This window comes from Lipotes vexillifer, unplaced genomic scaffold, assembly GCF_000442215.2.
Source record: "Lipotes vexillifer unplaced genomic scaffold, Lipotes_vexillifer_v1.1 scaffold419, whole genome shotgun sequence".
Lineage (NCBI taxonomy): Eukaryota > Metazoa > Chordata > Mammalia > Artiodactyla > Lipotidae > Lipotes > Lipotes vexillifer.
Genome location: NW_006786333.1, coordinates 900692 through 928094, shown reverse-complemented (window position 1 = coordinate 928094; position 27403 = coordinate 900692). Strand labels below are relative to the sequence as shown.

Below are 27403 nucleotides of genomic sequence, written 5' to 3'. Positions count from 1 at the left end.
GAAGAGCCCGTGCTGCCATGAAAAGTTCCCTCATGCCTCAACGAAGATCCCACGTGCCTCAACTAAGACCGGACACAGCCAAAACTAAATAAAATAATAAAGGAGTAGAAAATTCCATATAGTTTAAGACTGATAGAACTAGGCCAAAAAAAATTTTTTTTAGTAAAGACATAGAAGACCTAAATAACACGATCAACCACCTTGGCCCCATTGGTAATTATAGAATAATACATCCAATAACTGCAGAATACAAATTTTTTGCAAGGGTACTTGATACGTTCACTAAGTTATTCTGGGCTGTAAACTTACAGGAATCTTTTAACACCTTGCACCTTGTACCTTCTATACCCTGAATCTTGGGAAAAGCTGAGGGTTATTATAATTTATTACTTGCTTGGATGATGTCATTATTTTTTGAGGGGCAATTAACGTGCTATTTCTCTTTAAAAAAATACACAGCATATTAAAAAATTAAGGCATCAAAATTCTTATTCATTACTAATATATTTTTTTCAGGTGCAAAAAATTACAAAGCTTCATAATCACCCCAAGACCGCATAGAGCAAACATGAATGATATTTCTCAAAAGGCTGAGGTAAGTCTTAAAAGTTAAAAAATGGGGGAATCATAGGGTTGACTGTAGAATTGCTGAAAAGGGCAACTGGTGGAAAGGTCATTCACAGAACTTCATAGTGACATAGTGTCAAGATGTAAAACATAAGAAGAGGTAAAATTCACAGACTGGTCTTGGGCCCAGTATTTTCGTTTGGATTCTTATCTAGGAAGCATGATTATTAAATTTTGTGAGTGATAGTGAAATGGATGTGATGGCTAGCATCTTGAGTAGATTTTAATATCTTGATTAATTTTAGAAGTTATTTTTTCAGTATTAAAAAAACAATTGATGTATATACTTTAAGGAGAAAGAGATAATTCACTCTCAGGTGAGGATCCTTCTTAGCTACTTCTAGCAGCTGCAATTAAACTTATCTTAGGCCTTTTTCTGGTTCTTTGCTGTTGTTACTGAGAGTTGTAATAAGAAGAAATCAGTTGCTGACACCCCAAAATTATAAACTTTAAAAAACCTTAAAATGGCCAATGGTAACATAAGTAGAAAATAAAATAGGAGCTGGGTATGGCACAGATTAATTATGCAATTTGCCATTATCACTAGAAGAAAGGGTTTGGTGTTCTGAGGCAATGAAGTTTTATTTTCTGAAAACTTCTTTTAGAGATCAGTTTAATTTTCAAAAAGATGAAAATAATTTGCTTTCCTGGTTTCAGAGGGAGGAAAATCATTTCTCTAGTCTTTTAACAGATTCCTCCTTCTTTGGAAAGCTCTTTTGTCATTTAGGAATTTTCCTCTTAGGGCACCTCCTACTTGGAATGATGCAGCATTTATACATATTTTCAACTTGGGTTTAAAGAAGTTCTAGATGGGCAGTATAGCAGTAGTAACAACAAAAATCACTGCTTGTGCACAAAGACCTTGGCTCACCTCAGCCACAAATGAGAAGTAAAGACCTTCAGTTTTGCCGATATTAGATATGGAAACAAGCAAGAATTAGGCTTATGTGAATTAGTCTTAAACTTTTTGCCTTGTTTTCAACTTCATCTAATTTATTAAAATTAGTCTTGGTATGTTTTAAGCAAGAGATATAAAATCTGAATCTTTAATGTAATGAAACAGTACAATAAAATACAGGTTGTTTTAAATTGGAATCCAGTTTTCAGTTTTTATATTTTGCTAGTCTTCAGCTTCAGTGGAACACACGTACAAAATGGGACCTCTTTGCTTTATATTAATAACAGTTTTACTCTCATATTTTATGTAATTTCATTTTTCATACTTAGACTTTAGAAAGTATCTAATCAAATTCCGATTATACAAATAAAGGTTTCAAACTCATTTCTATCTATAGTCTGTTTTAATAAATATTTCTTATATTGCTTATTCTGATCTATCTTTACCTAATTTCTTCCTTTCTTATTTTTTTAACTTTCTTCTCTTTATTTTCTTCTAATGAAGCTTCTGCTTTCTTCATCTAAACCTGTACCAAAAACCTATGTGCCAAAACTTGGCAAGGGTGATGTAAAGGATAAGTTTGAAGCCATGCAGAGAGCCAGGGAAGAAAGAAATCAAAGGAGATCTAGAACCGAAAAGCAAAGAAGAAAAGAACAATATATTAGAGAGAGAGAATGGAACAGGAGAAAGCAGGAGGTTATTTTATTTTATTTTATTCTTATGCAAATATTCATTTTCATCTTTTACATTTTATTTGTTATTCACATTAACCACATTTCATATTAACTATAATTAATATTTTCTGTGTTTATAAGCTAATTGCAAACTCTGCATATAATATGATCTAGTCTAAAGTTTGGATATGTTCATATTAATTTATTTAACCATCTAGATTAAAGAAATGCTTGCTTCTGATGATGAGGAAGAGGTATCTTCTAAATTAGAAAAGGCTTATGTCCCAAAGCTAACAGGTAAGACACTTGAGGGGCAAATTGTAAATAAAATTGCAAAAAAGGAAGCATAGCAAAATATCAAACATGTTTCATATATTCTTAGGAACTGTTAAAGGTAAATTTGCTGAAATGGAGAAACAAAGACAAGAGGAACAAAGGAAGAGAACAGAAGAGGAACGTAAACGCAGAATTGAGCAGGATATGTTAGAAAAGAGGAAGATACAACGTGAATTAGCAAAAAGGGCTGAGCAGGTATACATTAGATATTAATTTGGTATTTGCTTCAGAAACTAATTGTACAGACTAAAACTAATCAGTATGCTGCCTAATCAAAATATTTTAATATAACATAAACCTATTAAATAGTAGCTAACATGGAAATAAGATCTTAAGCACAAATATTTAATATCAAATGCCTAGAAGGATAAGGGCAGAATGTGCCTATTTCAAGGTTGAATACTGAGATGACTTTTGTTATACACCATCTTATCATTCTCTCTGCATTCCTTACACTGTCCACATTCCTTATTTTTCTTGACACATTAGAGAATTTTACAAAGATATAAGGCAAGTTCACACATAAACTATCCACAAGCATATAACAAAATGCTGGTCTTTTAATAGCAATCAAAAAATACTTGCTGGTTATTATCAAACACAGGCTTAATTAGGATATCTTCCTACTCAATTATTTGAAACAAGTTCAAGTCACATTTTATTCAATAATGTATTATTAGCTAGCTTAGCTTTGTTTTTTAAGTTGGGGACGGTAGTAGAAGGGAGAAATGTGTGACAGTCATTTCCTTCGTATAGCCATTACTGTTGCCCATAGCCACAGAGGACAAATTAGAGGGAGAAAAACATTGTTACTATGATTTTATATAGTCTCTTAATGAACTTAGAATTCCCTTCTCAGAGCATGAGAACTAAGAAGCTGGTAAGTATTTTAAAATACTCAAGAATCTGATCTAATTTCCAGAAAAAGCTAATCTCTCCAAATGATTCATGAGTGTAATGACATAGAAACTTGAAATTCTAATAGTCATAATTACATTTTATTAATTAAAGAACTGGTCTATTCACAAAAATTTCTTTAATATATTGATATTTGTTTTATATTATAAACGATCTGTTGTCATAGAGACATAGAAAAAAGACACAGAAGACAGTTATATTGCTTATGTACTTTAACCTTGTCTACACTGTAGGATCAAAAGAGATGATCAATGTATTGAGCTTAACGAGACAATAATGGTATCTATCTTTTAGCGTTTTTAATAAGATTATATGAGTTAATAAATGCAAAGCACTTAGTACAGTGCCTGGTACAAAGTAAGTGGGCTATAAATAAATGTCTCACCTAAATAATGGTACATATAGATAAAATGTCATGAAATCATTTTAGTTTCTCCTCCTTCTGTCATCAGTATTTTAACAACTATCCTAACATCGTCTTCACAGTATATTGTCTTTCGTAACCGTTTTTATTGTGAGATTGTACTTGGCTCTTTTTTGCCTACTTTTTAAGTGCCTTAAATCTATTTGCTATGCTTCTTTCAGTTTCTACTACTTTTCTTTAAAAAACGTGACAGGGAATTCCCTGGCGGTCCAGTGGTTAGGACTTGGCGCTTTCACTGCCGGGGCCAGGGTTGGATCCTTGGTCAGTGAAGTAAGATCCTGCAAGCCACGCAGTGCAGCCAAAAAAAAAACCAAACAAACAAAAAATTTTTTTTTTTTTTTTTTTTTTTGCGGTACGTGGGCCTCTCACTGTTGTGGCCTCTCCCATCGCGGAGCACAGGCTCCGGACGCGCAGGCCCAGCAGCCACGGCCCACGGGCCCAGCCGCTCCGCGGCACGCGGGATCCTCCCAGACCGGGGCACGAACCCGCATCCCCTGCATCGGCAGGCGGACTCTCAACCACTGCGCCACCAGGGAAGCCCCAAAAAAATTTTTTTAAAGTGACAAAGAAGGCAAAGCATATGCTGTATTTGCATGTCAAAGAAATTTATTTACCCTGACTTTGCAAATAACCACTTTTATGGCACAAACAGCCATTTTTATGGTGACAAATAAATGTCATATGCCGGATGAATTACAGAAAAGCATTGGAATTTCCTATATTTTATTACTTTGCATCTCTTTGTCTGAAGAAAGGTTGGTGTACTTTACCTCTGCCACCTCCAGTCATCAAAGATTAGTATTCATTTTGAAACGAAATTTCGGACTTCCCTGTGGTGCAGTGGTTAAGGATCTGCCTGCCAGTGCAGGGGACACAGGTTTGAGTCCTGGTCCAGGAAGATCCCACATGCCACAGAGCAACTAAGCCCATGCCCACAACTACTGAGCCTGCGCTCTAGAGCCCACGAGCCACAACTACTGAAACCTGCGTGCGCTCACACCACGAGGAAGAGTAGCCCCCGCTCGCCACAACTAGAGAAAGCCTGCACACAGCATGAAGACCCAACTACTGAGCCTGCGCTCTAGAGCCCACGAGCCACAACTACTGAAACCTGCGTGCGCTCACACCACGAGGAAGAGTAGCCCCCGCTCGCCACAACTAGAGAAAGCCTGCACACAGCAATGAAGACCCAATGCAGCCAAAAATAAATAAATTAATTAATTTTTTTAAAAAAAGAAATGAAATTTCACAAGGGAATACAATTATAAGGAGGGAGTTCCCTTATTATAATAAGGGAATACAATATATAATAAATGAATATTTTAGGTTATATATAAAATATATCACTATATGTAATTATATTTATAATACAAATTGTAAAATAAGGTAATAAAATATATAATTAAAATATATGGTGTTTGGCAGAAAATGGTGAGTATGCACATGGGGTTAGTCTATCTCTTTTAAGTCTGTGCCCTTTTCCAAAAAGCACTGATTACACTACCACCCCAAGAACTGAATATGGCAGTGGTTTCAAAAAGAAGAAATATGTGTGTTGAGGTGAATTTGAATATGACGAAGACATAGGATACTCATAGAGAGATGGAAGAAAACTAATCATGAAAAAGAACCACTTTCTTTAGTAACCCTAGATACTACATGGCAGGGTGTGAGAGAATCTTGGTTAATAAAATTTTTAGCCTATTAAATTATTTGAGAATATGTACGTAGAGCAATATAAACTAGTAATAGTAATTTCATCTTGCAAATATGGGAGGTCTAATTTTAAAACCTAATTAAATACATTTTCCACTCAAATCTAATAAAATTTAATCTATCTTTGAATATAAGAAGTAAGGCACGACATAGTCAAGAAGAGTCTTAATGTTTGTTTGAAAAATCCTCTTGTATAAGTCCATATTCAAGAACACTATAGAAAGGATTCCTGAATCAGACAGGTAGCTGAGTAACATTTAAGATAATTACCAGTTCTGAGATTCTAGGATATTATGATGAATTAAAAATAGGCATACTTCGTATACTGGATGTTGGAATCAAAGACCAATAAAATTTGGGGGAGAATCTTAATTTGGTATAATCTGGTTATCTTTGAGGATATTTTGATGGACAAGGTTAATGTCTAACAACTTGGAAAAAGAGAAGTTATTGGTGGGAGATTGAGATGTTGAAAAGAAAGGGGAGAAAGGAAGTTGATTTGGGAAGGAGCAAAAGGAGTTTTCTTTCCATAAATCAAAAGAAATAATTGGGAAGCAGATCTTCAATGGTAGCTTCTGAAAAGCTAGCACTATAATTGAACTGAATATCTTAGTTCTCTATTAATATACTGAGACCATGGCCACTTAGGCAAATTCATCTTTTTCTTTGTTTGTTGAAACTCAATGGGAAAAAAATTCTATCTTTTGTTGTTTTGATAATGGTTTAAAATGAGCAAAGAATAAAGCAAAAATAAGAACAAAAAAACACCCAACCAAACAAAGAAAAACTATTCTAAATATAGTTTATTATCTACTGTAAGCTAATAAAAATCTGAGAAGGTTGTAGCAGCAAGAAAAAGAAATTTGGGGTTAAAAAATTTAGAATTTTTCTTCCCTATGCTCTCAATGTCTCGCTTCTCACCATATCTCCTAGAACTTTTTATTGAGATTAACATGATCTGTAGAGGAATTGTTAGCACTCTTTTGAAGGGAAATAATTTTGTAATTAATTTATTACAGATTCATTAAAATTTTTCATAGTATCATTTATCATTCCATAAAACCTTCATCATTTACACAACTCAGTGTAATAAATAATTCTGTAACAAAGCAAATTATTCTGAACAAAGCTATTTAAAATCAACTATTAAGGTACAAAATAGATTTATTTTTAATAAATGATTTTTTCAGAATAATTTCTTTTTCAAGAAATTTGGTATCTTAATAATATGTGTTATTTCTTCTTGACAGAGAATATAGAAAAGTGGGATGATGAGAGAACAGGGAGTTAGCCAGCCCAGTTCCTAGTATGAGACAAGGTACAGCAGAATCCCCTTAGACTGAGTGAGGAACAAACTACTTCCAGCTCTTTCACTGGTGTTAAAAATCAAATTAAAACAATAAACAATCTAAATTTTTACTTTCTAACTTTTTCCATTTTCCTGTTGCTTATGTTTCCTTTTCCTGAGATCTCAAACATTGTGTTATTTAAATCACCTTTCTGTCATTTCTCACTCTGTTATGTATTGTACATTAGCCTGCCCCTCAAGCTAATCTTAATGGCCAAATTGAGCTCCCTCTTTTTGAATGAGGGCCTTTCCTACCTAGATCTGTCAAAATATAGAGTAAACAATTATGATTTCCAGAATTATTTGCCCTTCTAAACTAGCCATGTGAAAGCCTACACCTTTTACTGCGCTTTATTATTGTGTCAGTTATATTTTTTCCATCTATTTATATTATAAAATATAGTCATGATGATTATTTGATTGCTGATGATAGATTTTCCTTTCACTGTGGCAGAGAGAGAATGGAGAAATGTTTCTGTAGCTCCATTTAAATTGCTTAATTAATAACTGCTGGTTGTAAGCTCACAGCCAGATTATGAGTTTGGTCCATTATTCAAATTCCAGAATTACAAAGGTAGGCTTTACTTTAATTTTTTCTTAATATGTTGTTCCCTAGATATTGATATCAAAATGCAAAAATTAATATAAAGTTTAATCTCTATTTAAAAGGACATAATTGGCTAATTTGGAGCAACATAAAAATACTTCATAATTTTAAATTTTGAAATTTACCATAAATCACAACTAATACTTTTCAGTTGTATGTTTAAAGCAAAAAGCAGAAATCTGATGTAATGTAATGATATAAAATTCTTATTCAATAGATTGAGGACATAAACAATACGGGAACTGAATCAGCATCGGAGGTAAATGGACATTTCCTTTAATGAAACATTCACCTAAAATTATCTGATTCACAAATAATCTTTCAATTAAAATAATTGTTTTTTTAATTATAAATATAGCAACAACAACAAGGACAAAAATATTTTGCAAAGCAAGATCATACTTTTGCACTTTCAAACGCTATAGCTTAGTGTTTTTAAAGGAAAGTATGTTTTTGCTTTCATGGTTAGAGATACAAGTCTCGATTTGAGATACTCTGCCAAGGCTGTATATTTCTTGAACTGTTACTAATAGTTGAGATTGTTGAAAGCTAACATTTGAAAAAGGCAGTTTTCTTTTCATCACCTGTCTTCTTTCCTCAGAGTTCCTGATAGTTTGTTTTGCTTATCACATACTAGCAGAGAGTACAGTATCTATTACCATGACGGAATGTTCAAACCACAAAAATTTTAGTTATCTCTTTTTATCTAACAGAGAAAGTTAAAGATCAATCAATTTGATGGTGTGCCTAAAACTACAGCCACATAAATTGGAAGCAGTTTTATTTTAGGGGGCATGTGTTACATATTACAATTCTTTGTTTTTGAAAAAAAGTTCAAAGGCAATAACAGATGATGTAATAGAACTAATTAAAATGGATTTTAAAAACAAGTTTAAGAATATTTGAATAGGACCAAAGGCCAAAGAGTTTTGTCCATAATATAAATGTTTTCTAAATCACTTGGAAATACTGTTTTTTTTTTCCCTTGCTAAAATGTTAGTTTTATTAAGTATTTAAAAACTTGCATGGAGAGAAAAATCAAACACAGAAACCTTTCTTGTGTGTTTAAACTGAAGCCATCCACCATCAAATTGATTTAGAGTATGCTCACATGCACATTACCTTTTGTGGGATGAGTGCACGGATAGTGAAATTCAGATAATTTCACGCAGTTTTATCCAAACAGCTGTATTAACACCATCTTCTAGGAAAAAAGATTCTTCTTGAACCCTGTCAGCAGTGGATTTCAATAAGATTGACTCATCATGTACAATGAATTCAGAGAAAGAGCTATTTAATAGAAATCTGTAAAAAGTATTAATTTTTGTTCTTCATAACATTGATGGCAATGTAATGAAATTCACCAATGATGGAAGTCCCATGAAACGTAAATTTTGATTAGGAAGAAATATGCTAATTATCTATTTTATAAATTAGGAAGGAGATGATTCACTGCTTGTAACAGTGGTACCTGTCAAATCACACAAAACATCTGGAAAAATAAAAAAGAATTTCGAAGATCTAGAAAAAGAACAAGAAGAAAAGGAAAGGGTCAAGTATGAAGAAGATAAAAGAATAAGATATGAAGAACAACGTCGGTCTCTCAAGGAAGCAAAGTGTCTTTCATTGGTCATGGTAATTTTTTTTTAAATAAAGAACAAATAAAAGCAGTTAAGTTGGTTAGCAGCATATCCCTTTATGATTAACAGGTTTTCATTATGTTTTCTTAGGACGATGAACTGGAAAGTGAGGCAAAGAAAGAGTCACTTTCTCCTGGAAAATTGAAACTGACTTTTGAAGAATTGGAAAGACAAAGACAAGAAAACCGAAGGAAGCAAGCTGAGGAGGAAGCAAGAAAACGTTTAGAAGAAGAGAGGCGTGCTTTTGAAGAAGCAAGGCGGCAAATGGTAAAACAAACTGATATATATGTAACATTTATATATGATATTACAATACATAATTATATTATGATACATAACATTTATATATTATACAAATTATATATTATATGTATAATATGTTATACAAATGTTATATATAAAACATTTAATATTAAGGGAGGTAGCTGACTTTAGATAAGGTTCATTGCTATAAATTTAAGGAGATTTTCTATATACAAGGGTCTGATTTTGAAACTGTATACATATTCCATATATAACATGCATTTATATTATTTTCTAGTTTTCATTTTGGGATATTTTACCTAATATGCCTTAAATCTTTATTTTTATAAATTGTTGTAAACATATAAAATAATTATTCAACAAATCTGATTTCTCTTCATCTGTTAGCTCAGCCTGCAATGTGTTTAATAGCATGGTGCAGCACACTTTCAAGTCTAATCATAAGTGTACACTTAGTGTCAGTATATATATATATATATATATATATATATATATATATATATATATACTGAATATATATAGAGAGATATATATGTGTAATGTATATAATCTAAGTGCTTAAGAGCATGGATTTTGGAGCCAGACTGCCTGGATTCAGATATCTAACCTTTATTGTGTACCCATGGACAAGTTATTGAACCTCTCAACATCTTAGTTTCCTCATTAGTAAAATGGTGAAAATAATTGTGCCTACTTCTTAAATCATTAAATGAGTTAATATAGAAAGCAGTTAGAGTAGTGTTTGGCATATAATAAGTGCTTTATTTATTATGTATTTTTATCTTTTTATTATTTTTTTTTGACCTCACAGCACAGCTTTCGGGATCTTAGTTCCCTGACCAGGGATTGAACCCATGCCCCCGGCAATGAAAGCATGGAGTCCCAACCACTAAACCACCAGGGAATTCCCAATAAGTGCTTTAAAAATGTTAACTGCTATCGCTTCTCGGCCTTTTGGCTAAGATCAAGTGTAGTATCTGTTCTTATCAGTTTAATATCTGATACGTCCTCTATCTGAGGACAATATATTAAATGGATTTTTGGAGCAGGGAGTTGGAATAGGAGCTTGCTCCGTCCACTCCACGCATCGACCTGGTATTGCAGTACTTCCAGGAACGGTGCACTCCCTCCGGGGAGAAACAAAGCCGTGGTAAGAGAAGTATGGAGCTTGACACGTAAGCGCGCATGCTCGCGCTATCCTCATGGGTATCAGTAGAGACCGGGGTTGGGCGTTGCGTTCACGGTTTCGCTTGCTTTTTTTTTTTTTTTTTTTAAAAAAAAAAGAAAAAAAGAAAAAATGTTAACTGCTATTATTATAGTAACAGATTTAACAACAAAAAATAAAACTGAAATAAGAAAACTGATTCCAAATCTCATTGCAAGAATTTAAGAATGGAACATGTGTAATTTTTTAAACTTTCAGACTTTCTTGATCAGTTTTCATTAATGATGTTCTGAGGTCTATATCTCCAAAATTTTAATTTTCTAGATGTTTGTTTGAAAATGTTGTTATTGGGTTGGCCAAATTTCGTTTGGGTTTTTCTGTAAAATGTTATGGAAAAACCCAAACAAACTTTTTGGCCAACCCAATATTTTGGGTAGTTACAGTTGGATAATACCTACACATTTTAGATATCACTGGTGGTCAATTTAGTGAAAAGACATAGAAATATCATTAATTAATCAAATCATAAATTTCAATGAGTATTTAATTAATTTAATTAGCATTACATTAGAATTTTAATTATAAAATCATAAAATTTGAATTGTATGTAAAATAGTTCCAGATAATATTTTATCCATTTAATAACCGTAGTTCATAGTAAAAAAAATCCATGAAAATTACAGAATGAGAACTTTATTTTATTATGTTAGAGACTCAGTGTGTGTATACTTGAACCTCAATTTAAGTACACACACACACACACTTTTTTTTTTGGAAGATAAATTGTAGAATTTTTAATCAATGAAATACTATACAGCAATAGAAAATAATTAACTACAGGTAGCCCCATCAACACAGATAAATCTCAAAAACAACTACAAGATTCAGCAAAACTGTAAGTCAATAGGACCACATACAGTATAATTTCTTATATGTAAAATTCAAAAGCTGCAACACTGAACAAATTTTTACATATTCAAACAAAGCAAAAGGATAACAAACACAAAATTAAGCATATTAGTTTCCTCTGAAAAGCCAGCAAAAGGTGGATGGGCTCTTGAAGGATACACGAGGACCTTCAAGAGTACTGGAAACATTCCATATCTTAAACTGAGTAGGACCCACATCTGTGTGTTGGTGTTACTTTTATTTATTTATTTATTTATTTATTTTAACATTTTTATTGGAGTATAATTGCTTTACAATGGTGTGTTAGTTTCTGCTTTATAACAAAGTGAATCAGTTATACATATACATATGTTCCCATATCTCTTCCCTCTTGCGTCTCCCTCCCTCCCACCCTCCCTATCCCACCCCTCCAGGTGGTCACAAAGCACCGAGCTGATCTCCCTGTGCTATACGGCTGCTTCCCACTAGCTATCTATTTTACGTTTGGTAGTGTATATATGTCCATGCCACTCTCACACTTCGTCCGAGCTTACCCTTCCCCCTCCCTGTGTCCTCAAGTCCTTTCTCTAGTAGGTCCACACACATGTTTTATGTTTGTTCTGGGAGAGTTAATGTTTAATAAAACTTTTAAATGATTCCTTAAGAATTTTAAACAATTAATTTTATCCATTTAAAAATTTGACTTGCTTGAGAAGTTTTATTTAACTTGAGTACATCTTTATTTGGAATTTTTCCAAATCTGATTTTTTAAATCATATGAGACTTTATAAAGGAAGGGGATTTTGGTCAAGAATACTAGAACAAAGAAACATTTCTGTGTAAGGTGGCTGAGTCTGTGCCTTTTGATTTATAATTCATTCCTGTCTTTGATGAATCCCAGTTCTTAGTAGTGAGTTGTTTCTTGGTTAGGTAAACGAAGAGGAGGAAAACCAAGACACAGAAAACATTTTTAAAGGGTACCGCCCTGGTAAACTCAAACTCAGTTTTGAAGAAATAGAAAGACAAAGGAGAGAAGATGTAAAAAGGAAAGCAGAAGAAGAAGCCAGAAGAAGAATAGAGGAAGAAAAGAAGGCATTTGCTGAAGCAAGGAGAAGCATGGTAAGACAGAATGTGACTGGAGGAGGCCATTGGGATTCAGTATGTTATGAGAAATCATTCAACTTTGGGGAATACCCTATTATTTCTGACCTTATATGCCAAAAGTAGGGATGGCATATAAGTTATTAAAGTCTCCTATGGCATAACACTGTCAGTTAAGTGTGTTTGCTTCATTATAGTGTTGAGAAGGTTCTGATTAAATTGCTATGCCTAGCATAGAGGAGTGTATGTTATCTTCCTTCTCTGGGAAGGCATGTTTTCCAGAACTAAGTATCTAAGCGAGGAGGGAGGGGGGTTCCTACCCCCACCTTTCCTTCCCTCCTCTCCATTCTCTTCTCCTTTCCACATTTCCTCCTTCCCTCCCTCACTCCTTCCTTCCTTTCCTCCTTTCTTTCCAGTATCCATCCCATCTGGGATATGTTAAATGATCAAAGCCATTTAATCACAATTAGTTAACTCTCCAAAATGCTTACCATCACTCTGGATATTGCTACTAAACTTAACTCTGTTACAAAGTTATACTTCTTATACCATTTTTTAAATTTTTATTTATTTATTTTGGCTGCGTTGGGTCTTTGTTGCTGTGCACGAGCTTTCTCTAGTTGCAGAGATCAGGGGCTACTCTACACGGGGTTTTCACTGCAGTGGCTTCTCCTGTTGTGGAGCACGGGCTCTAGGCGCATGGGCTTCAGTAGTTGTCGCTCGCGGGCTCTAGAGCACAGGCTCAGTAGTTGTGGCGCATGGGCTTAGTTGCTCCGGGGCATGTGGGATCTTCCCGGACCAGGGATCAAACCCGTGTCCCCTGCATTGGCGGGCAGATTCTTAACCACAGAATCCAGGGAAGCCCCTACACCATTTTAATGTTTGTTAAATGTACAGTTACCTGACAAACTTTATTTTTAAGTAAGTTGACACGTGAATGCTGCATCCCCTTCCTGAAACATTTTAATTGGCTTCAATGATATCATGACCTGGTTTTCTTCCTGTGTCTGGGTGAGCTTCAGACAGATATATCCAAGTGTTTATTTGGCTTCATCACCCACCCAGATGCTCAAATCAGAAACCTGAGAGCCTTAAGCACTTCCACCTCTCATTCATGCCTCACATCCAGTCATTCACTGTCTCATTTCCTATATCACTCTAAAAATTGATCAGTTTTCCCCCATTTCCCATTACCACTACTATAATGCAGGTCACTGTTACCCCTTGCCTCAGGCCAACTCCTAATTAATTTGCTTTCTTGCCTATAATCCATTCTTTCCTATAAAGCCAGAAGTGGTCTTTCTTAAAAAAAAAAAAAAAAAAAGTAAATTTGATTATGTTACTATTTTGCTTAAAAATTTTCCACGTCCCTTAAAACAAAAATCCAAACACTAAAATTTTAAAATAAATTTCTTTATAATCTTGCCCTAGTATTTTCTCCAGTTTCATTTCTTTTTTTTTTTTTTTGGTACGTGGGCCTCTCACTGTTGTGGCCTCTCCCGTTGCGGAGCACAGGCTCCGGACGCGCAGGCTCAGCGGCCAGGGCTCACGGGCCCAGCCGTTCCGCAGCATGTGGGATCTTCCCGGACCGGGGCACGAACCCGTGTCCCCTGCATCGGCAGGCGGACTGTCAACCACTGCGCCACCAGGGAAGCCCTCCAGTTTCATTTCTTGATTCTTCCTTTTTTCGTTGTTTTTAATAAATGTATTTATTTATTTATTTATTTATTTTTGGCTCCATTGGGTCTTCGTTGCTGCACGCGGGCTTTTTCTAGTTGCAGCGAGTGGGGGCTACTCTTTGTTGCGGTGAGCGGGCTTCTCATTGCGGTGGCTTCTCGTTGTGGAGCAAGGGCTCTAGGCACATGGCCTTCAGTAGTTGTGGCTCGCAGGCTCTAGAGCGCAGGCTCAGTAGTTGTGGCGTACAGGCTTACTTGCTCCATGGCATGTGGGATCTTCCCGGACCAGGGCTCGAACTTGTGTCCCCTGCATTGGCAGGGGGATTCTTAACCACTGCGCCACCAGGGAAGTCCCTCTTGAGTCTTCCTCAATCTGCCATGTTTGTTCCAGACATACTAAATGTCTTTCCATTTCTTCAAAACGCTATGCTCTCATCTCTGGAACTTCATAAATGCTATATGAAATGTGTGTCTCTCTCTTTTCCCTGTGCTGAGCTATCTCCTATTCATATATTCCATTTCCTCTGGAAGCCTTTCCTGCTAATACAAGTTCCAGAAAGGTGTTCCTTCCATGTATTCTTAGAGCATTTAGTGCTCCCCTAGCATAGCACTAGTGCTGTATTGTTGTGGCTTATGGCCATCTTCCTCACTCAGTGAGGCTGAGACCACATCAAGCACATGGCACGGGACTTCAGGGAAGCCCGCGCACTCTAGGGCCCACGTGCGGCAACTACTGAGCCCATGTGCTGCAACTAAGGAAGCCCACGTGCCTAGAGCCCATGCTCCGCAACAAGAGGAGCCATTGCAATGAGTAGCCCGCTCACCACAACGAAGAGTAGCCCCTGCTCACCACAACTAGAGAATGCCCACGCACAGCAACGAAGACCCAATGCAGCCAAAAAAAAAGAAAAAGATGGTGCTTGGACTTAGGGAAAAAAAGGCACATGGCACAATGCATTCTAGTGTAACAAACTTCCTGTAAATGCTTGTGGAATAAGTGATTTATTTTATTATTATTTTTTATTGAAGTAGAGTTGATATAGAATGCTGTGCCAATCTCTGCTCTACAGCACAGTGACTCAGTTATACACATTTATACATTCTTCTTTTTAATATTCCTTTCCATTATGGCTTATCACAGGATATTGAATATAGTTCCCTGTGCTATACAGTAGGACCTTGTTGTTTATCCATCCTATATATAATAGTTCACATCTGCTAATCCCACACTCCCAGTCCTTCCCTCCCCCACCCACCTCCCCCTTGGCAACCACAAGTCTGTTCTCTATGTCTGTGAGTCTGTTTCTGTTTTGTAGATCGGCTCATTTGAGCCATATTTTAGATTCCACATATAAGAGATATCATATGATATTTGTCTTTCTCTTTCTGACTTCACTTAGTATGATAATCTGTAGTTACATCCATGTTGCTGCAAATGGCATTATTTTGTTCTTTTCTATGGCTAAGTTGGAGTAAGTGATATTAATACTATCTTATTAGGTAATCCTTGATTCACAAATGGTTTCTACACAGAAACCCTACAAACATTCTGAAAGCACTTAATTTCTGGAGAATCAGCTGGTTCAGAAGTGGTAGATAAGAAGTAGCTGTGAAGATCAGGAAATCTAGTCCTGGGAGCAGATTTTTTTAGTCCAAATCTGCCGTTTTATCATGACTCACTAGTGGAAAAAGTGCAGGGAAGGAAAATGGCATTAAACCAAAACTCTGGTTTCCTAAAGACATTTCTATATCAGGAAAGGAAAGAAAAACTTTTTCCTTCATTTATGTTGTTTTCTTATCTAGGGCCAAGTATTGTCATTTCATATTATTGCTCAGTTAACTCATATATTAATAAAATTTTTTTTGGCAATCTGTGGATTTTAAGAGCATATAAACATTATTTCTGAGTTGAACTGGTTCTGTGGTAAAGCCTGTCATATATAAAACTTGGAACAAATAATAATTACCCTTTACCTCTCTTATTCCTGTGTCGAGTTCAGCCACAGGGACACAATTCAAGTGAGAGGTTTATGTATATACTTTCAGGGGTTAGAATAGGTCACTGCTTTTCATGGCAAAATGTATTCAAAGTCAGTGATTTAAAAGTAGAGTTTCTATTTGCAATTTAGAGATTGCCTATATACAGGGAATGATATTGTAATAATAAAACTGCTATTTGGGAGCTTACCATAGTGTCAGACACACTGCAAAGTGTTTCCAAACTTTATGTAATTCTCATGACAACTCTATGAAAGTTGTCACAGATAAGGAAACTCAGATTTAGAGACGCTATGTAACTTGCCCAAGGTCATAACTAAATGGCAGCTAGACATGTAATTCATGAAATTACAAAAAGGTAGTCTAAATAGTAATTTAGATTATAATAGTAATTATAGTAATTATAATAGTAATTTTGTTAGAAAGACTTTTAAAGTTTGGAATTTCACCTTTTCCACATAGTATTTGTGTTGACTTTGGACAAGTTACTTTTTAGTGCCTCAGTTTCCTCATCTATAAAATGGGGATATTAATAACACCTACTTCACAGGGTTACAGAAAAATAAGTCAATACAGGTAAAGTGCTTAGAATTGTACCTGGCAGCTATAAGTATTAACTATTATTATTTATTTTTAATTAGCCTGACAGTAAATAAATCAGCACAATAAAATCACAGCATTAACTGATTTTTGCCTGATTATGAAGGGGTCATTATATCTAATTCATTCAAGTAAAAACCATGATTTAACTGAAATGCTCTATTTTAATTACCAGAATGGTGGTTTATTTTAATCCAGTTAAAACGTTTTCCCAATATTAGAACATCTTTTTAATTTTTTTAATTAAAAAAAGTTTTGTTGTTAGAACATCTTAATGTCTAATTCAAATTACTCATAGTATAAAGTCAAAGTATTTATTTGTGTTCACTGGAATGGAGACTTTATGGTCACCATTTTCTCTGTTATTACAAAATACTTTAGTCTTACAGTTTCTAATAATTCCTTCTTGTTTATTGTTTTATACTTTTAAAGAGAATTTTTGGGTTTTAGTTCAATGTGAAACCTTTCTATTCAAGAAATATTCCCTTTGTAGTATGTATAATTCTGGCAAGAGTGATAAAAGAATGATTTTAAATAGGTAGTAGATGATGACTCCCCAGAGATGTATAAAACAATCTCTCAAGAATCTCTTACACCTGGAAAACTAGAAATTAATTTTGAAGAATTATTAAAGCAAAAAATGGAAGAAGAAAGACGACGAACAGAGGAGGAACGGAAGCATAAGCTAGAGATGGAAAAACAGGAATTTGAACAACTGAGACAAGAAATGGGAGAGGTAAGACTTTAAGAAATGTCCATTTTTATTCCACAAATATTTATTAATCTCATTATTTCACATGCATTACCTTACAATAACTTTCTAAGTATTATTATTTTTACATAAAGGACACTCCTATGAGGCACTTAGTACAAGTTTCAGCATAGTTGAGTGTACCTTTCCAGCCTGCTATAACTCTACTCCTTCTTGCTAGTTTGAAAAATATATAAGATTCCAAGTGACTGAGATATTACTGTAGTATGTAAGTAAATATTTCTTCCTATATACCTCACAATTGTGTGAGATTACACCATGATTGAGAACTGTCACTCTAGAGTACTTAATATACCCATTTATACTTATTTTCCTTTAAACAGAATTAAACTGGTAATCAAAATAAGAAAAAAGTATGAGAGTACCATGGATGCTAATAGGAACATCAGTTTGGCAAGTCTTTGAATAATTTTACAGGCATACTGCATTTCATTGTGCTTCACTTTATTGCACTTTGCAGGTACTGCACTTTTTACAAATTGAAGGTCTGTGGCAACCCTGCATGGAGCAAGTCTGTTGCCACCATTTTTGCAACAGCATTTGCTCACTTTGTGTCTCTGTGTCACATTTTGGTAATTCTCTCAATATTTCAAACTTTTTCATTACTATTATATTTGTTATGGTGATTTGTGATCAGTGATCTTCATTGTTACTATTGTAGTTGTTTGGGGGCACCACAAACTCCTCCCATATAAGATGGTAAACTTAATCGATAAGTGTGTATGTTCTGACTGCTTCACTGACCGGCTGTTTGCCCATCTCTTTACCTCTCTTAGGGTCTACCTGTTCCCTTACACAACAGTGTTGAAATTAGGCCAATTAATGGTCTCTGAGTGTTTAAGTGAAAGTAAGAGTCGCACATCTCTCACTTTACACTTGGCCAAGAAGCAACTTGTCTCACTTTAAATTAAGCTAGCAAGATTAAGCTTAGTGAGGAAGGAACGTCGAAAGCTGAGATAGATAGGCCAAAATCTAGGCCTCTTGTGCCAAACCATTAGCCAAGATGTGAATGCAAAGGAAAAGTTCTTGAAGGAAATTAAAAGTGCTACTCCAGTAAACACACAAATAATAAGAAAGTAGAACAGCCTTACTATCGATGTGGAAAAAGTTTTAGTCGTCTGGATAGAAGTCACATAAGCCACAACATTCCCTTAAGCCAAAGCCTACTCCAGAGCAAGGCCCTAACTCTCTTCAATTCTATGAAGACTGAGAGATGAGGAAGCTGCAGAAGAAAAGTCTGAAGCTACCAGAGGTTGCTTCTTGAAGTTTAAGGAAAGAAGCCATCTCCATAACAAAAAAGTGCAAGATGATACAGCAAGTGCTGTTGTAGAGGCTGCAGAAGTTATGCAGAAGATCTAAGATAATCAAAATGAAGGTGGCTACACTAAACAATAGATTTTCAATGTAGACAAACAGGCTTGTATTGGAAGAAGATGCCATCTAGGACTTTTTTAGCTAGAGAGGAGAAATCAATGCCTGGCTTCAAAGCTTCAAAAGACAGGCTGACTCTCTTGTTATAGGCTAAAACATAGCTAGTGACTTTAAGTTGAAGCCAATGCTTATTTACCATTCTGAAATGGTAAATTTCAGAATGCTTATTTACCATCCTAGGGTCCTTGAGAATTCTGCTAAATCTACTTTGCCAGTGCTCTATAAATGGAACAGAGAACCTAGATATAGCAATCTATTCACAACCTGGTTTACTGAATATTTAAAGCCCACTGTTAAGACCTACTGCTCAGAAAAAAAGATTCCTTTAAAATATTACTGCTCATTAATAGTGCACCTGAAAGAAACTTCTCTAAGCAGGAAACACAAGAGAAGGAAAAGATATACAATAACAAACCCAAAACAATTAAGAAAATGGTAATAGGAACATACATATCGATAATTACCTTAAATGTAAATGGATTAAATGCTCCAACCAAAAGACTCAGACTGGCTAAATGGATACAAAAACAAGACCCGTATATATGCTGTCAACAAGAGACCCACTTCAGACCTAAGGACACATACAGACTGAAAGTTAGGGGATGGAAAAAGATATTCCATGCAAATGGAAATCAAAAGGAAGCTGGAGTAGCAATTCTCATCTCAGACAAAATAAACTTTAAAATAAAGACTATTGCAAGAGACAGTGAAGGACACTACATAATGATGAAGGGATCAATCCAAGAAGAAGATGTAACAACTGTAAATATTTATGCACCCAACATAGGAGCACCTCACTACATAAGGCAAAGGCTAACAGCCATAAAAGGGGAAATCGACAGTAACACAATCATAGTAGGGGACTTTAACACCCCAGTTTCACCAATGGACAGAGCATCCAAAATGAAAATAAATAAGGAAACACAAGCTTTAAATGATACATTAAACAAGATGGACTTAATTCATATTTTTTGGACATTCCATCCAAAAACAACAGAATACACTTTCTTCTCAAGTGCTCATGGAACATCCTCCAGGATAGGTCATATCTTGGGTCACAAATCAAGGCTTAAGAAAATTTAAGAAAATTGAAATCGTATAAAGTATCTTTTCGGACCACATGCTATGAGACAAGATATCAATTAGAGGAAAAAATCTGTAAAAAATACAAACACATGGAGGCTAAACAATACACTACTTAATAACCAAGAGATCACTGAAAAAATCAAAGAGGATATCAAAGAATACCTAGAAACAAATGACAATGAAAGCCGACGACCCAAAACCTATGGGATGCAGCAAAAGCAGTTCTAAGAGGGAAGTTTATAGCAATACAATCCTACCTTAAGAAACAAGAAACATCTCAAATAAACAACCTAACCTTACACCTAATGCAATTAGAGAAAGAAGAAAAAACCCAAAGTTAGCAGAAGGAAAGAAATCATGAAGATCAGATCAGAAATAAATGAAGGAAACAATAGCAAAGATCAATAAAACTAAAAGCTGGTTCTTTGAGAAGATAAACCATTAGCCAGATTCATCAAGAAAAAAAGGGAGAAGACTCAAATCAATAGAATTAGAAATTAAAAATGAGGGCTTCCCTGGTGGCGCAGTGGTTGGGAGTCCACCTGCTGATGCAGGGGACGCGGATTCGTGCCCCGGTCCAGGGGGATCCCACGTGCTGTGGAGCAGCTGGGCCCATGAGCCATGGCCACTGAGCCTGCGCTCCGCAGCGGGAAGGGCCACAGTGGTGAAAGGCCCATGTACAGAAAAAAGAAAAAGAAAGAAAGAGATGTAACAAATGACACTGCAGAAATACAAAGGATCATAAGAGATTACTACAAGCAACTATATGCTAATAAAATGGACAACTTGGAAGAAATGGACAAATTCTTAGAAAAGCACAACCTTCCGAGACTGAACCAGGAAGAAATAGAAAATATAAACAGACCAATCACAAGCACTGAAATTGAGACTGTGATTAAAAGTCTTTAAACAAACAAAAGCCCAGGACCAAATGGCTTCACAGGCTAATTCTATCAAACATTTAGAGAAGAGCCAACACCTATCCTTCTCAAACTCTTCCAAAATATAGCAGAGGGAGGAACACTCCCAAACTCATTCTACGAGGCCACTATCCCCCTGATACCAAACCAGACAAAGATGTCACAAAGAAAGAAAACTACAGGCCAATATCACTGATGAACATAGATGCAAAACTCCTCAACAAAATACTAGCAAACAGAATCCAACAGCACATTAAAACGATCATACACCATGCTCAAGTGAGGTTTATCCCAGGAATGCAAGGATTCTTCAATATACGCAAATCAATGTGATACACCATACTAACAAACTGAAGAATAAAAACCGTATGATCATCTCAATAGATGTAGAAAAAGCTTTCGACAAAATTAAGCACCTGTTTATGATAAAAACCCTCCAGAAAGTAGGCATAGAGGGAACCTATCTCAACATAATAAAGGCAACATATGACAAACCCACAGCCAACATGGTTCTCAATGGTGAAAAACTGAAACCATTTCCACTAAGATCAGGAACAAGACAAGGTTGCCCACTCTCACCACTATTATTCAACATAGTTTTGGAAGTTTTATCCACAGCAATCAGAGAAGAAAAAGAAATAAAAGGAATCCAAATCGGAAAAGAAGTAAAGCTGTCACTGTTTGCAGATGACATGATGCTAAACATAGAGAATCCTAAATATGCTACCAGAAAACTACTAGAGCTAATCAATGAATTTGGTAAATTAGCAGGATACAAAATTAATGCACAGAAATCTCTGGCATTCCTATACACTAATGATGAAAAATCTGAAAGAGAAATTAAGGAAACACTCCCATTTACCAGTGCAACAAAAAGAATAAAATACCTAGGAATAAACCCACCCAAGGAGACAAAAGACCTGTATGCAGAAAACTGTAAGACACTGATGAAAGAAATTAAAGATGATACAAACAGATGGAGAGATATACCATGTTCTTGGATTGGAAGAATCAACATTGTGACAATGACTCTACTACCCAAAGCAATCTACAGATTCAATGCAGTCCCTATCAAACTACCACTGGCTTTTTCACAGAACAAGAACAAAAAATTTCACAATTTGTATGGTAACACAAGAGACCCCGAATAGACAAAGCAATCTTGAGAAAGAAAAATGGAGCTGGAGGAATCAGCCTCCCTGACATCAGACTATACTACAAAGCTACTGTAATCAAGACAGTATGGTACTGGCACAAAAACAGAAATATAGATCAATGGAACAGGATAGAAAGCCCAGAGATAAACCCACTCACATATGGTCACCTTATTTGTGATAAAGGAGTCAAGAATATACAATGGAGAAAAGACAGCCTCTTCAATAAGTGGTGCTAGGAAAACTGGACAGCTACATGTAAAAGAATGAAATTAGAACAGTCCCTAACACCATACACAAAAATAAACTCAAAATGGATTAAAGACCTAAATGTAAGGCCAGATACTATAAAACTCTTAGAGGAGAACATAGGCAGAATGCTCTATGACATAAATCACAGCAAGATCCTTTTTGACCCACCTCCTAGAGAAATGGAAATAAAACCAAAAATAAACAAATGGGACCTAATGAAACTTCAAAGCTTTTGCACAGCGAAGGAAGCTATAAAGAAGATGAAAAGACAACCCTCAGAATGGGAGAAAATATTTGCAAATGAAGCAACTGACAAAGGATTAATCTCCAAAATTTACAAGCAGCTCATCCAGCTCAATATCAAAAAAACAATCAGCCCAATCCAAAAATGGGCAGAAGACGTAAACAGACATTTCTCCAAAGAAGATATACAGATTGCCAACAAACACATGAAAGAATGCTCAACATCACTAATCATTAGGGAAATGCAAATCAAAACTACAATGAGGTATCATCTCATACTGGTTAGAATGGCCATCATCAAAAAATCTACAAACAATAAATGCTGGAGAGGGTGTGGAGAAAAGGTAACCCTCTTGCACTGTTTGTGGGAATGTAAATTGATACAGCCACTATGGAAACAGTATGGAGGTTCCTTAAAAAACTACAAATAGAACTAAAATATGACCCAGCAATCCCACTGCTGGGCATATACCCCAAGAAAACCATAATTCAAAAAGAGTCATGTACCATAATATTCATTGCAGCTCTATTTACAATAGCCAGGACATGGAAGCAACCTAAGTGTCCATCGACTGATGAATGGATAAAGAAGATGTGGCACATATATACAATGGAATATTACTCAGCCATAAAAAGAAACAAAATTGAGATATTTGTAGTGAGGTGGATGGACCTACAGTCTGTCATACAGAGTGAAGTAAGTCAAAAAGAGAAAAACAAATACCATCTGTTAACACATATATATGGAATCTAAAAAAAAAAGTGGTTATGAAGAACTTACGGGCAGGACAGGAATAAAGATGCTGACATAGAGAATGGACTTGAGGACACGGGGAGGGGGAAGGGTAAGCTGGGACAAAGTGAGAGTGTGGCATGGACTTATATATACTGCCTAATGTAAAGTAGATAGCTAGTGGGAAGGAACCGCATAGCACAGGGAGATCAGCTTGGTGCTTTGTGACCACCTAGAGGGGTCGGATAGAGATGGTGGGAGGGAGACGCAGGAGGGAGGAGATATGGGGATGTATGTATATGTATAGCTAATTCACTTTGTTATAAAGCAGAAACTAACACACCATTGTAAAGCAGTTATAATCCAATAAAGATGTTAAAAAAAAAATAGTGCACCTGATCACCCAAGAGCTCTGATGGAGATTTGTGATGATATTAATGTTGTTTTCATGCCTGCTAGCACAGAATCCATTCTGCAGCCCATGGATCAAGAAGTAATTTCTACTTTCAAGTCTTATTATTGAAGAAATACGTTTTGTAAGGCTATAGCTGCCATAGATAGTGATTCCTCCGATGGATATGGACAAAATCAATTAAAAACCTTCTGGAAAGGATTCAACATTCCAGGTACCATTAAGAATATTTGTGATTCATGGGAAGAGGTCAAAATATCAAATTCACAGGAGTTTAGCAAAAGTTGATTTCAACCCTCATGGATGACTTTGAGGAGTTCAAGGCTTCAGTGGAGGAAGTAAGTGCAGATGTGTAAATAGCAAGAGAACTAGAATTAGAAGCGGAGTCTGAAGATGTGAATGAATTGCTGCAATCTCATGATAAAACTAATGAATGAGGAGTTGCTTCTTATGGATGAAAAAAGAAAGTGATTTTAACACTTCACAGCAAGGCCCTAACTCTCTTCAGTTCTATGAAAGCTGGGAGATGAGGAAGCTACTCCTGGTGAAGGTGATGTGAAGGTTGTTAAAATGACAGCAAAGGATTTAGAATATTACATAAACTTAATTGATAAAGCACCAGCAGAGTTTTAGAAGACTGACTCCAATTTTGAAAGAAATTCTACAGCGGGTACAATGCTATCAAAGAGCATTGCAAGCTACAGAGACATCGTTCACAAAAGAAAGAGTCAATTGATGCAGCAAACTTCATTGTCTTATTTTAAGGAACAGCCACAGCTGCCGCAGCCTCAGCAATTAACACCTTGATCAGTCAGCAGCCATTCAACACTGAGGCAAGACTGTCCAAAAGCAAAAAGATTACAACTCACTGAAGGCTCAGGTGATGGTTAGCAATTTTTAGCAATATTTTAAAGTTAAGGTATGTACATTATTTTTTAGACATAATGCTATTGCACACTTAATAGACTACAGTATAGTGTAAACATAACTTTTATATGCACTGGGAAACCAAAAAATTCATGTGACTCACTTTACTAAGATATTCGCTTTATTACAGTGGTCTGGAATTGAATTCCCAAAATCTCCAAGTTATGCCTGTATTTTATTAAATTATTCTAAGATAGAATTTTGATACTATTAAATACCTTAGTATGGTTTCACCAGCATTGAAATGAATTTTAAAAATACATATATAGGGACTTCCCTGGTGGTGTAGTGGTTAAGAATCAGCCTGCCAATGCAGGGGACACGGGTTCGAACCCTGGTCCGGGAAGATCCCACATGCTGCGGAGCAACTAAGCCTGTGCGCCACAACTACTGAGCCTGCGCTTTAGAGCCCGCGAGCCACAACTACTGAAGCCTGTGTGCCGCAACTACTGAAGCCCGCGCACCTAGATCCTGTGCTCCACAACGAGAAGCCACCGCAATGAGAAGCCCGCGCACCACAACGCAGAGCAGCCCCCGCTCTCCGCAACTAGAGAAAGCCCTCACACAGCAACAAAGACCCAACACAGCCAAAATAAATAAACAAATAAATAATTTTAAAAATACATATATACACATACATACCTATAGACTGTACAGGGCCAGCTTCATGAACATGCAACTTGTGCCCTCACAGGACCCCATGCTCAGAAGGGACACAGGATTTAGTGCTCTGAGGTTGCCTTTGAAATTTTAAGTAAGTTTATCTTTGAACTTGTGTGTGTTGTAATTGAAAGTTGGTTGGACAGTGGAGCCTACACTAGAGTCTCGGAGCCTTGGCTCACCCACTCCACGTGACATCTCCATGCTTCCTCATGGTGGGCTCTCAGCAGCTCCCTTCCTACCTCCTGATGTCCTAGGACCCTGTCTAACCTTCGCCTTCCTAACCCTGAACACTGTTTCCCTCCATCTGGATGGCCAACCAGTTGCATAGGCAGGCAGAAGTGGGGAGGGTGAGGGAGGAGGCCAGCATTCCACTGTCACCCCTGGCCTCTGGCTGGGCAGGGGGCCCTAGCAGCTACACGAACAGCAGTGTCAGGGATGACTGCACAACCCCATTACTTGGGGTGAGGCGAGCAGTGGCTTTCCCAGCCTAAGTAGGATTGGCAGTGATACGGCATGTTTGGTAGGTGACGTGGTGGGGGCCCCTTGCCAACTCCTGATCTAGGAACTGAGTGGGTTCCTTCACAGAGGTTGCAATCTCTTAGAAGTTGCCTCTTTGTCATGGGTTGGAGCAATGGGACTGTGGGGATATTTACTTCCTTGTCCAGGTCAACCAAGAGACTATAAATGCTGCATAAATATATAGTTAATAAGAAAATATAATGAATATGCTGTAGGAAAATACTGCAAGGTGTACCCTCAGAATTTTAAAAAAAATGTAATAGCATTTATTTTATAAAAGAAGCTGAAAATGAATTGTCTGTCTAGAAAAACGAAGTAAATTAGAATACATTTTAGTAATACTATTGGGAAGTAATCTAATTCATATATGGCAGGGTGTAATTGTCTGACATTCTGGTGCTACTAAGTGACTCACTCCACTATGTCTGGGAGTTTTCAAACAAGTAGAATGACAATTCCAAGATTACATAGATCATAACTGATTAGTTCAACCATTAATTTTGATCAGAGTGATGTGGGAACCATTGTGATATGATGTGATGTCAAAACTTTGTTAATTTCTGGTATTTTAGGAGTTGCCCATTTTCACCCACATAGACCAAAAAGTGGAGGTAGTATAAAGAAATAAATTTTCTTTTTTCCCTTTGTTGAACCAAGAAATTAAGCCTCATGTCAACATCATCCACTGTGACTCTTCCCGCACCCCACCCTGCCCAGTCCCACCTTTTTTTTTTCTCTGCCTAGAACTCTAGGTCTTCCCCAGGAGAAGTGTACCAGGAATAACTGCAATATTCTACCAGTCCATTAGGGTTTAGTGTAAGAAGTATACAAAGAAAAGGGAAACACAAGGTAAAAAACAAGGGAAAGGAACCTGAATAAAAGGTATTCAAGATAAAATGGTATAAAGAATTGGAACCCAATTTTTGTTGACTCATCTTTCTTGGCAGAATATAAAATTGAGAATACAAGTGATATGTAGCAAAATGTAGGGATTTTACCAGACTCTATCTGTAGAAATGCTTAGTTCAGTTGAGTTAGTAAGAGTAATATTTAACTTTGACTATCATCAAATCAAAGGCAGGAGGAATTTTAGAGATACTGTGGCTCTATATAGAGATGAAAAACTCCAGTGGACTAAGTGACCAGGCAAAAGGCCACACAGTATCAGAGTCAAAACTATTGACTCCTAGCCCAGTATTTTTTGAATTTTCTTTACCTTCCGCTAAACAAAGTTCTCCCTACAATTCCTAGTAAAAGCTAATCTTATATATATTTTACTTTTAGCAGGTTATAATGGAATGTTAATGAGGTTTTGAGCCATAGTCCCTAATTAAGTAGCATTTTAAATGAAATAAGATGTTATCTACAGTCTTAAGTTTGTAGCACTACTTTTTTTTTTTTTTTTTTTTTT

General features: G+C 36.0%; 1 protein-coding gene across 2 annotated transcripts in view; it reads left to right on the top strand.

The window, feature by feature from the left end:
* Positions 1-522: 522 nt before the first annotated feature.
* The window catches only part of NEXN (nexilin F-actin binding protein), a 34154-nt gene continuing 7273 nt past the window's right edge, over positions 523-27403 (top strand). The window contains exons 1-9 of one of the 2 annotated variants that reach the window (XM_007458713.1): positions 523-595; positions 2030-2221; positions 2418-2496; positions 2582-2730; positions 7766-7807; positions 8986-9183; positions 9279-9455; positions 12436-12624; positions 17419-17616. In XM_007458713.1, coding sequence (XP_007458775.1) covers positions 569-595; positions 2030-2221; positions 2418-2496; positions 2582-2730; positions 7766-7807; positions 8986-9183; positions 9279-9455; positions 12436-12624; positions 17419-17616 — 1251 coding nt within the window. In that variant the 5' untranslated portion in view covers positions 523-568. The remainder of the gene's footprint in view (positions 596-2029; positions 2222-2417; positions 2497-2581; positions 2731-7765; positions 7808-8985; positions 9184-9278; positions 9456-12435; positions 12625-17418; positions 17617-27403) is intronic. The other variant, XM_007458714.1, reaches the window with a different exon arrangement.